The sequence below is a fragment of the Diadema setosum genome, chromosome 5 (genome assembly GCF_964275005.1).
Source record: "Diadema setosum chromosome 5, eeDiaSeto1, whole genome shotgun sequence".
Taxonomy (NCBI): Eukaryota; Metazoa; Echinodermata; class Echinoidea; order Diadematoida; family Diadematidae; genus Diadema; species Diadema setosum.
The window spans coordinates 20,507,526-20,520,006 of record NC_092689.1 but is presented as its reverse complement, the minus strand read 5'-3'; the positions used below and the strand labels follow the sequence as shown (position 1 = coordinate 20,520,006).

The window sequence follows — 12,481 nt, the reverse complement described above, 5'->3', positions numbered from 1 at the left end:
TTATATCTACTATTAAATGCATCAACACCTTTGTTTTGCAAATCTTAGCCCATTACAGTTCTACACACTCAAATACTGTGAGATTTCTAGTTTTTGTATCTACCATCTGCCCGTGACTCAAACAGATATTACAAGTCATTCAAAACTCATTAGTCTTGCTTTTAAAGTTTTAAATTTGACAAATTTTGCCACTAACATTTTCTTTCCTTGAACTCTTGAAAAATGATAAAACTTATGTAACCCAGGTGTTTTTTTATTTAGCCTCAGTAATATGCAAGTTTTATGCAAATTGGTCCCTACAAATCCATTTTTTTTTTTTTTTTTTTGGGGGGGGGGGGGCATTACTCATTCTCACATCAACCAGATCTAGTTTTTGTAGAGAAAACCTTCCTTGCATGTAAAGTTTGTCAAATTGCAATCGTTGTTAATTATTATAGAAAAAAGGATTTCAGGTAAAAGGGATGTGAAGGTGTTATTTATTGTTTTGATACAAATCTTATAATTTTTGTGGTAAACCATATTAAAGCAAAGGAAATTTCTGGTTTCAGAGGATTTGCATGCCGGGACATGCATGAAAAATGATATACTGGAATTCTACATACATTAAAACAGGCTGTAGGCAGCATTTTTTCCCTCAGTTGTATTCATTGGAAGTCACATGTCAATTCATACTTGTTAGTGTATGGCAAGCTTACCAGGTAATTTTCAGAGATGATGAGAGCTGGTTGAGCGCTACTCCAAGTCCCAGTCTATGCTGCAAAATCAGTGGGATCAATCACATCTGCATAGGAGCAAAAGCTGAGGCTGGCAGCAGTCTTGTGGTTGATTGGTCTGTGTTATCCTCTTTCATGCTGAAGAGGCTCTCCCCACCATTATGAATCTGCAACTAGAGTCTACTCATAATTTCTGAATGTCAGCTATTCAAGTAGCCTTGCACAATTTTTTCCCCGGGCATTTTTAAGCACAAAACTAGGAATAAGTAGGATTTTAAGAAAAAAAAAAATCCCAACAACAACTAGAAAAAGTATGGACATCACTGAAAAAAAGTAGGAAAAATAAGTTGAAAATAACTTGAAAATAAGTTTGTTGTTAGTAATAAATCTAATGTATGTTGAGGCCAGTGAGTTGCATGGTGCCAAGCTGTCTCCTAAAAAAGCTGTCTCCTAAAAAAAGTAGGAAGAATAAGTTGAAAATAACTTGAAAATAAGTTTGTTGTTAGTAATAAATCTAATGTATGTTGAGGCCAGTGAGTTGCATGGTGCCAAGCTGTCTCCTAAAAAAGCTGTCTCCTAAAAAAATTAGGAAAAATAAGTTGAAAATAACTTGAAAATAAGTTTGTTGTTAGTAATAAATCTAATGTATGTTGAGGCCAGTGAGTTGCATGGTGCCAAGCTGTCTCCTCCACAGTTTCTCTCTGCTCATTCAGGCTGTGTCCAGATGAGTACCTACAAATCTGACACACTGTAGAATCATGTCTAAAAAATTATAATTTAAGATTAAACTGGTGGCCAAGTGGAATGACGATGATGGCTGTGTTGACAGTGCATTCTGTACCGTCTACATGACTGTCTCTTGAGGATGATCTTGGTTCCCCCTATATACAGGATCATACAAATTTTGCAAATGATGAGAACATTAGTTGTAGTGTTATTGACATTGCCCTTAGAATGGTGAAAGAGGTTTGTAGATTTGTTGATGAAAGTGTCACCCTCATGGATGATTGTATCAGTTGGCTTTGCATTTGAAGGCACTATGCTGCATGGAAGAAGAATGGTTGAGGAGAGAGGTACTTCAGCACGAACGATGACATCCTTGACATTTCCAGGGTCTCAAAAATTTGGTGGTTCCCGTGAAAGATACTGAGGAGAGGATGTCTCTTCAAGAGTCTTGCATAGGATGGATATTCAAAATCATTGCCACAGGTATGGAGAATTCTCATGGGGGGGGGGGGGGCAGGTACAGTACATAAAGGGCAGTAATAGTGGGTATCTGTGAGTTCAGTGTAGAGAGTACTACTGACATAGTCAGGCTCCTTCATAACTTTGAAATTGAGGAAGTTGTTCTTTTCTGTAAAAGGGCAAGAACAAATGATCTTATCTATCATGATGAGGGCATATAATTACCAGAAACCATTACAATACTAACTAGACAATTGTAATCTGACATCATACAGCTAACCTGTTGGCAGGCACCAGTCTCTGCCTCCTCTCCTTTGATCCCAAACCTCACAGTGTCTCTCATAGAGGCCAACACCATTTCCATAGTGTCCTTGTGCACGAACTCTCCTCCACCTAAGGATTCATTACTTCAGGTTTTATAAACTTTTTTGCAAAAGCATGCTATTTGAAGAGTCAAATACCATAATTTCAAATGTTTTAATACACATAAATTCAAAAATAATATGATCCATCGACTTGCAACTCGTTAAAGTTGTATTACATGACATCATGTCTATATGAATGGAAATCAAATTTAAAAAAGATGTTGAAAAAAATGCCATCCATTTTCCCTTTTTTCTTCAAACTGTTAATACATTTAATGAAACCCATCATGGAACTTTCAAAATTTTCAAGAAAAAGGGCAGTTATCAACGCTGTGGACATATGAGCTTAACTTCTTTTTTTTTTATATATTTCAATTATTAGATAAATTTTGTAATTCACAAAACTGCATTGTCAATCTATTGCAGGCATTAGTTTTCTCAATGCACAAACAAAAATGAAGTAAAAAAAAAATGTTAAAGAGTCTCTTTCTAGCATGAAAATATAAGTCAAACTACCTGTTCGATTTCTGTCTTCTTCATACTTCTTCGCTCTTTTCTTCAGGTCGCTCCACAGGATTCTCATCTCTGACCCGCTTCTTCCAGGACATCCGATAGCAGCCATCTGACGTGCAAGGGTATCCCAGCATTCTCTACGCTGCTTTGACACCTTTGAAATGTTTGATGAATGTCAATAAAGAAGACAGTAATTTTTCCCTTTCAGAAAACATCAATATTTTAATTATTATCAAATTGATCCTTGATAATAACTTTCTTAATATCTTTAACATACTCACAAAAGTGCATTTTAAAATGGAAACACTTGCCGAGTGGATAATGCAAGATATAACATATCACTATTTCCATTATTGAGTACAACAAAGCATGCAGATGTATCCACAATACGTGGAAACTGATAATTTACATTGCACTGTAATACAGAGCTTATCAAAAAAGGTAACCCAACTTTGGAGGGCTACCATTTTGTAATTTGTCTGCTATGAAGAGCACAGTGTTGGTTGTGAGGAAAGGGGAACTATTCCTCTCTGTATTGATCCTTAATTATGTTGACAATTTTCATGCATGACTGATTATATGAACGTTAAAGACAACAATGACAAATTGCACTTTTTTCAAGTTTACGTGTTATTGCTAGGTACACCAGCCTGTACGAATGTAGGTTTGTATTTAGGATTTGTGTTTAGGGTTTTTCTTTAGGTTTTCTCCTAACATTTTATGGTCCATAACCTTGAAAATGGCCTTTCGTTCGATAACTTGGTCAATCCCACAGACGGCAACTCACACAGTCCATTTTCTCTGTTCATATTCAAGACATAGCTCCCAGTGACAAACCATTTCTTGAATATTATAAGACAGTAAATTGGACAATGGTTAAGCCCTAATGGGAAGGACCAAGTTATCGACAATAGGGTATTGTTGAAGGTTGTGAACCATAAAACGTTAGAAGAGACCCTAAAAACACGAATCTGCAGTCGTGCAGGCTTGCCCGATATTTTGACCACTTCCAATGAAAGATCTCATCCATGCAGCGAGACATGCATTGTTCCTTTGCAATAACATTTAATCTTGGAAAAAGTGCAATTTGTCATTGTTGTCTTTGAAGTTCATTTGCTCAATCATGAATGACAATTGTCAACATAATTATCAATACAAAGAGGAAGAGTTCCCCTTTCCTTACAAGCAACATTGAGCTCTTCATAGCTGACAATTAAGAAATGGTGACCCTCCAAAGTTGGATTACCTTTTTCCGAAACGATCTGTATCTTGTTGGTCATTAATAAAACTTTTTTAACTTTTTAAAGTTTGAAAAAGAGACAAGTGTGGTGATTACCCTCTCACAGCCACTTGCCGGCTGGCCAAATAGACGCATGTGGTTCTCAGCCACGTAGTCACAAACAAATTTGATTTGTGGTGTAGTGTACTTCTCCCTCCTCTTCTTTAGCATCGCAGAAGTCTATGCAGATAAGAGAAGTAAAAACTGCTAGTGAACATGGTACTCATTTAGGATTTATGAATCCTTGTACAAGTGGACTTGATAAAACCTATACATTTGTGATATCGTTAAAAAAATTATATAATTTTGTCATCCACTGTTCCACTATCAAATACATCAGCCTTAACAGAACTGCTATCATAACTGACATTTATGACAATTTTTTGCATTTATATCTCTTGATTAATATGAACATAAATAATCAACCTTGTTTGATCTTAACATGAATAACATGAGGTGTAGTTTTAGTGTTAGGGTTGCATACTTTGCCATGTTATTTCACAGTGCGTCTTTTCAAATCAAAATGAAGATGATGATATGGGCCTAAACCGTCCTTTACTTTAAGGTAATGCAGTGTATATTGACAGAACGTTGTATGCTCAATTAATTGTAAGATAAAGGTTTTAAACCTAGGTTTTAGCATCAGACATGTTTAGGGTTTAAAGTTGTATTGTAAGCATTTATGTTACATTAAAATTATGGCTTTATACATGCATGGCGAGGTTATTCAGGTTATGTTCAGCCATATCCTAACTTCATGCTTTACCTCAACCCTGACTACAAACCAAAAATTTACCCTAATTGTAATCAAAAATTTTCATACAAGTGTACATACTTCTTCTGTCTTGTAAGCATAGCAGCTCCATAGTAGAAGAAAGAAGGTAGCATTAATTCATTATGTCTCTGGGGTATGGATTTTATGAAGAATTTTCTTTTACTGTTACAGCTATACAACGTGTACGTCGGGTCTATCACTTAATTATTGGACACTATCACTACATTAGGGTCGATGGACATCGTGCTATAACTGACCCCTCAATGAAATGTTTTTGAAGGCAATTGATGGTGTTCTACTCTAGCAAAAGATTATCTCCTTTCAACCTAAGTACAATCTGTTGAATAGAAGAAACGTTGTAACATAAATGAGTACCGGTAGCATACAAATTGTGGTAACGGTACTTCAATGTAGATTCATGTTTGGTACCACGGTAGTCCCATTTCTTATCTTCAACTGTCTTCAAGTTATACCTAGTTGTAGAGAATCATGTAGGATCTTTAAAAAATGATGATATTCCAGATGCAATCAAACGTACTTGGTATCGGTATTAACAGTATACTGTGGTACTGGGTTGTAGTAGTTAAATAATCTTAATAGAAGTGCAACATGTATTACTTACATTTATAGACCTACGTACAATGTAGGTCCATGCATTATGTAAATTTTACAGATAAGTAGATCTATAAGTGGAACAAGTTATAAAAGTACCTATAATATAGGAATTTAGGATCCTCAGGAATTCGTACGCCTACTCCTGTAGTACTTGAGATTACAGCTCCTTATTCCGAAGGTTCATATTCCGCAGGCTCTTATCCAATGATTCATTATTCCAAAGGTTCATTTTTTCAAATTTCATTTCCGGATTAACGAATCTTCAAAATAATGAACTTTCGAAATAACGAACCCTTTTTCATTTTCCGATTAACGAACCTCTAGGTATAGGGAATTTGTGTGTTTCGGATTAACGACCCTTCAGAATAATGAACCTTCAGAATAGCGAACAATCGGAATAACGAACAGCACCCCTACTTGAAGGCACTTAATATCATGAGAATGTAATTCATGTATGAATGATTGAATTTTCTCACTCAGTATGACCCATAACACACAGAAAATTAATGTCAGTGTATTCATGTAACGCTAGTTTACACATTGATTAACTACCCACAGCCATGTTGATACACAGCATGTCACAACATGACAGCGTCCGCTAGGGCTCAGACACATTCTAAGAGTAGGCCTAGGCCTACCCACTGTATATTCTAGAGAAACCACAGTCTATCTAATTACGGATAGGGCCTACCTATGGATGATTCCGACGAACGCAAGCTTTGAGTCTCTGTATCACTTAGTCAGCACTTTTACAAGGTGGAATGCCGTCAAACTTTAAGTTTAAACTTTCAAGGTTCATTTTTCCAATACATGTCCAGACCAACTTCAGAAAATGTCAATGCCTACTACAACAAGACAGTGGGTGCATTTGAAATGTATTTTAGGTTTTTTTGTTACTATTCAGGGTGGTTAGTCCACCGGCCCCCAGGCCAAGTTGCACTATTCAAGGTTTTGGCCTGGAACATCCCTCGCTCCACCGTATGGAAAACTACTAACGTTAGTTAGTACTAACATTAAAGTTTACGGCACTCGCACATCCGAACCCAAACGTAACCGGTCGGTTGTGTTACCGACTCGTGTAGGCATACATGGTGGTAGCTGGCCCTAACGATACCTGTAGTAAGACACTCACTGTTTAATGTTTAAAGTATGTAGGGCCTAACGTTAGATGTACTATACATGTACCATATGGTACTAGGATCTAGTAGTAGTACTGTAGTAGTAGTAGTACTACTACGGTACGTAACGGAGTCTTAGTAAATTACCACTACTAACTATTCACCTGTATTCACCTGTCTAATGTCGGGCTTCTTTATTAATGCCCTCCCACTTTCATCAATTTTTCACTGTAATTCATGTCAACCTGATGCTTCATCTTTATTGCAGTAAATTTAGAGTAATGACTGCTAACGTCTTAGTGCTACTAATAGTAGGCCCTAATCAATGTAAATCTAATCATTCGGCGGATTATAAGAACTTATTGTAGTTAGGCCTAACGTTAACTGGTTAGTACTTCTTTTTTGACACTAATGACAGGATAATAAGTCAATAAGAAGCGCGAAGGCGAAGCGTCTAATGTTACTACTGTATTTCTAGCCCGACCAGACACTGTTACGCTATGCGAAAACAGCCCTGTCGCGATGTACCATGTACAGCGACTGGGCTGTGTATAGTTACTGTATTTCTGACTTGAGCGTCTATGGTCTATTTCTGACTGACCAACTGCTAACGGTTATAGGTTTTGCCCGTGCATTCAGTAGGAAAATTTCTTAAAACATGCTCAAGAATGCGACGGAGAAGTTGGTTCAAATGCATTATGGCCAAATCGTGATATCGTATCGGTTCCCTCTCGTTCTGACCTGCCTGCCTGTGCTGTGTCCACTGGCACCATGTCCATACACATTAGTATGTGCAAGCAAAGATAAAGACAAGTCTAACCCGACTACGACTACGGAGGTTTAAGAAGTCACCATCATGACGAAATAAATTGATAAAAATGCATATTTACTTCATTTGTGTTCGACATGCTCACGCTCGGTGGTGTCCGTCCGGTCCTCTGCCTTGCGCTCGAATGTTTATGTTCGTTTATCGTACGATCGTGAGTCGGCGTCAAATGCAAACAGCTACAAGTATAGCGGATGAATGCAGACGGCAGAATTTGCACACAGACAGTGCGCGCGGAGCTAGCTGACACGGAGGAAATCATGATATCTCCCCCTTTCATCCTCGTTCACGATTATTCAATTAAATGAAGGCCGATATAACGTAACCTTAGTTTTTTAACCAGAGAAATTGACTTAACCATAAAACTCGGGTACACATCTACCGCTAACCTGAGTTTTTCTCAGGTTGTTTATGCAACAGGGCCCAGGTAACCCAAATAAAACTAGAAATGTCGCTACAGCGACTGGTTATACCCCCGCCAAACAACATTTCATAAGCTTTGGTCAAAACAACATTTGATAAGCTTTGGTCAAAAAACTGAGGAAGTAGTTAAATCCGCAAGATCTTTCCTTGATCTTCTGCCATTAATATGCCGTTACCATGGCAACGTACTTTCGGGTACTGTCGAAAAATGCGTCTTGCACATCTACAACCAAAGGCACACATCTGTACCAAGTTTCATGGAAATTGGGCAAAAACTGAGGAAGTAGTTTGCAACACAAAATTTTCCATCATTTTGGCTCATAATATGTGAGCTGTTACCATGGCAACATACTTTTTGTCACTGTCAAGAAATGTGTCATGCTGACCTATATCCTAAGACAAACATTCAATATGAATTCCATGAGAATTGGAAGAACACTGATGAAGCAGTTTTGCCATGAAGCATTTTGCCCTATATTTTACCAATAACATGCCGTTACCATGGCAACGCACTTTTTGCCACTGCGGAAATATGTGTCTTGCACATTAACATATTCAGATAAACATCTGTACCTAATTTCATAAAAATTGATCAAAAACTGTGGGAGGAGTTCGCGACGCAAGATTTGTACCCATTTTTGCCCATAATATGCCGTTACCATGGCAACGTACTTTTGGGTACTGTCAAAAAATACGTCTTGCACATCTACAACCCAAGGCACACATCTGTGCCAAGTTTTATGGGAATCGGTTGAAAACTGAGGAAGTAGTTCGCGACGCAAGATTTGTACCCATTTTTGCCCATAATATGCCGTTACCATGGCAACATACTTTTGGGTACTGTCAAAAAATACGTCTTGCACATCTACAACCCAAGGCACATATCTGGGCCAAGTTTTATGGGAATCGGTTGAAAACTGAAAAAGTAGTTCGCGACGCAAGATTTGTACCCATTTTTGCCCATAATAAGCCGTTACCATGGCAACGTACTTTTGGGTACTGTCAAAAATACGTCTTGCACATCTACAACCAAAGGCACACATCTGTGCCAAGTTTTATGGGAATCGGTTGAAAACTGAGGAAGTAGTTCGCGACGCAAGATTTGCAACGGACCGACCGCCCGACCGACCGCCCGACCGACCGTCCGCTGATTCCTATATACCCCCTTCAAACTTCGTTTGGCGGGGGTATAAAAATTTAATGTCTAAATAACTGTTTTTAAGGATGAAGAACTCAATAAAATACATTTTAAGATATGTTGACGCACAAAAATACCGATTAAACCGCTCGAGCTCTTCCCAAAATATAAATTGACGTGCAAAATGGCCGGCAGTAACAATTTCATCTCACAATTATGAAAATAAATATCAGTATTATGATGTATGAGAAACTTTTTATAAAAAATAGTTCATATTATGTCTAAAGTATAGAAATAAAAAAAAATTGAATGTTAAAAACAAGGAGTGTGTCCTTAATTGTTACGAGAGAAATATTTCATCATTAGATTTGTTGCTAAACAAACAGCCAACTAAGAAGGCAATATTTTTACATGGTTTATTTTCGTCACCTCAAGCACATGAGATGAAAATTTAGTGCTAGCCTTTTTTATCACCAACGCATTTGAAGTCTACCATGAGGCGAGTTCCATTTGAAACTGTCGGTTATCACTTTGTAAGTAATAGCATTTCTTTTTGGTATCTGTGCTACATACATATTCAAAATTAGTGTCTACATGTGCTACAAAATAAAGTGTAATTTATCACATGACAGTGAATTTCTTCGGTGCAGTATATTGCTCCACCTGAAAACATAGTGTCTAAATTATCTTAATCAATTCATGTAGATTAGATCAAATTACGTGTATTTAATAGATAGAAATCAGAGAATATGACATTCGTATAGTTATTGGTACATGGAGGAGGGATATTCCCCTCCCACGCGAGGGATTTTTGTTTTTACTTGAAAGTGAAATATATCGTGCAAACGTTTGGTAAGATATTGAATTGTTTCCATCAAAGAGTAAGAAAAATATAAAGTAGTATTCAGGGAAACGGGCAACGGTAGGTTGTGGAAGAGGGATTCCCCCACCCCCAACATCTGATACTCTTTGGTGAAATATTAGATTTTTGTTTCCATGTAAAATAGGAACAAAAAGATATAATATTCATGGAAGTGTACGGTCATAGGGTTGCCCGCTCCCAGACGAGGGAAACTTTCGTATTTTCAGATCTGTTGCACCCCTTTGGTGAAATATGCGATATTGCTTTCTATTCAAAAACGTCAGGAAAATATATATTAAGGATAGTGTCAGGGAGGGTGGAGTGTGGGAGGAGAATACTCCTTCCCATACGATGGAGATTTTGGCATTTTTCAATTTGAAATTCAGAGATTTAGGGCACTCTTTTGGTGAAACATTTGTTATTTCTTTTTGTCATAAAAGTAAAAATATATATATGCTTATGGAAATATGAGGGGGTGTATTGAGGTGAAGCACCCTCCCAAATATTTCTTTGTGTTTTTTTTTTTACTTTTTCTTTTGAATTGTTTTTTCGATGAAACAACGTTCAGAGCATGAAAATATGTTATAAATTGTTAGTAACAATAAAAACAAAAAAAAAATATCATGCTTAATGAAATTTGACTGAAAGCATGATTTGAAATGGCACATGAATTCACGTATTTGAGCAATCTTTTATCCGATGTGTATGTACATATTTAAGGCCCGGTCCCACTGCACTTACGGATGCAAAGAGGATGTAAAGCGTACAAAAAATCTTGCCATCCGTTGGAAAACGCTACGAATCCGCTGTGTACCCATCGCATACGTGTTTCATCCGCTCTATCCATCGAGCATCCGTCCACTGTGATTTCATCCGCGCAAAAAGTTTTAAGCTGCTTAAAACTTTTAGAACGGATGAACTTTCCGCTGTGTACGATGTAAATCCGCGACATACGAGCAGCAAACGTTGTATGTCCGTGCGGCATCCCTTAAACGTCCGCTGTATCCTCTCTACATCCTCTGGGCATCCTTGCAACTCACATCCGCTGCAGCTAAAAACGGAAAGAGGGAGGAAAGATATGGTACGTGGATCGTCTTTACATCGTTAATAGCACGTTAATAGAAAGGATGTAAGCGTATGCATCTCGTATCTAAAGCATTTCGAAAGCATCCTTTCTGCATCCGCTCTGCATCCGCTCTGCATCCACTCTGCATCCGCTTTTTCTGCTATGCGTCCGTTTCGCAATTATCTCCGGTAACCCCTTCGGAGCTGTCATCCCCTTCCATCCGCTTTCATCCGCTAGGCTTCCGATGAACATCCATTTGACATCCCCACTACATACTACCCACGTCCGTTCTATTTCCGTTCTGTTACCGCCAATTTTCGCCAATTTTATCAATTTCTGGAGCGGATGAAAGCGGATGAAGCCATCCCCGAAATTTTGCTCGTCCGCTGTGTCCTTTCTGCATACGCTTTGTGTCCGTCGGCCAGTGGGACCGGGCCTTTATGCGTAACTTCTAAACTGCGCAACCGGGTGTCGCAAATTTGGTGTCCAAAGATGCAGGAGACTCGGGGGGTCTCGCGCTCACCCGAGTATCGCAAGTTCACCTTCCACGCAATCACTAATCTCAATTAAGCACAGCACTACTGTAGCTTATTGCCTACAATTTGAGAAAAGGAGATTTTCAAAGCCTGCGTTTATCATCTTTCCCCTTTTTAAACGGCTTTCAAAAGCCGTTTCCAAAGCCCTCTAGAACCGGCTTCCAATATAGTTGCGTTTATCAACTATTCGCGAACACGATAACTGGCCTGTCGCTGCACAGCTGCATTGCGCAATTCCATCCGAGGAGAAGAGGCCATAAGGCGTGCATGGCTCGTAACTACAGTACAAAGCCGTTTCAAAACAGCTTTGCGTTTATCTCGCTTCAAAAGGCTTCTAGAAACAGGTTTCATATTCTATCCCCTCGGGATGCTACCTGCCAAGTTTGGTGAAAGGCCATCATGGGGTTTGCAAGAAGATGAAAATGTACAATTTAGGCTCCAATTAGGACCTTTTTCAACCCCTCCCCTGGTTCTAAAGGGGGGCACCCCTGGTTTCACCATGAACAAACTTGAAACTACAGTCGTCAATGAATTACTTCACAATATTAACTTAGCTCTATCACTTCTGGTTGTAGAGAAGAAGTTTTTTATTGTTATTATTATTATTAGATTCCGTAATTTCGGGGGATTTGGGCCCCCTGGGTCTCCAAGGTGGGGCATGGTGCCCATTTGAAGGAATTGAGATCCTATCCCCCTATACTGATAGGGATGCTACCTGCCAGGTTTGGTGAAAATCAGTCACGGGTTCTTCAAGAAGAAGATGAAAATGTACAATTTAGACCCCCATTAGGACCCCCATCCCCCTCCCCTGGGGGTCCCAAGGGGGGGGGGGGCACCCCTGATTCCAGCATGAACAAACTTGAAACTACAGTAATCAATGGACTAAAATCATAGTATTAACTTAGCTCTATCACTTCTGGCTCTAGAAAAGAAGATTTTTTAAGATGCCTTTTTTTTTGGGGGGGGGGGGGTTGGCCCCCTGAGGCCCCCAGGTGGGGCATGGTGCCCATTTGAACAAATGAAAATTCTATATATCCCCCTAAGGTGCTACCTGCCAAGTCTGGTGA

The 12,481-nt window shown here is 38.7% G+C and overlaps 1 protein-coding gene across 2 annotated transcripts; it reads right to left on the bottom strand.

The window, feature by feature from the left end:
• Nucleotides 1-1,955: 1,955 nt before the first annotated feature.
• On the bottom strand, nt 1,956-7,501 carry LOC140229194 (uncharacterized). 2 transcript variants are annotated; one of them, XR_011901273.1, is made up of 4 exons: nt 5,206-6,140; nt 4,113-4,235; nt 2,780-2,930; nt 1,956-2,291 (listed from the first exon to the last, which is right to left on the bottom strand). XR_011901273.1 is itself a non-coding variant. In XM_072309462.1 (4 exons), the coding sequence occupies exons 1-4, from the start codon at nt 7,469-7,471 to the stop codon at nt 2,101-2,103; spliced, it is 483 nt and encodes a 160-aa protein (XP_072165563.1). In that variant the 5' UTR covers nt 7,472-7,501; the 3' UTR covers nt 1,956-2,100. The 2 variants fall into 2 exon arrangements, 1 of the variants encoding a protein (XP_072165563.1); XM_072309462.1 differs by lacking the exon at nt 5,206-6,140 and adding an exon at nt 7,454-7,501.
• Nucleotides 7,502-12,481: the final 4,980 nt, after the last annotated feature.

Coding starts and splice junctions, on each gene's coding strand:
- LOC140229194 (XM_072309462.1), bottom strand. Junction 2,931..4,112: donor CGGCAAGTGGCTGTGAGAGG/GTAATCACCACA, acceptor AACATTTCAAAG/GTGTCAAAGCAGCGTAGAGA. Junction 2,292..2,779: donor AGAAGACAGAAATCGAACAG/GTAGTTTGACTT, acceptor ATGAATCCTTAG/GTGGAGGAGAGTTCGTGCAC.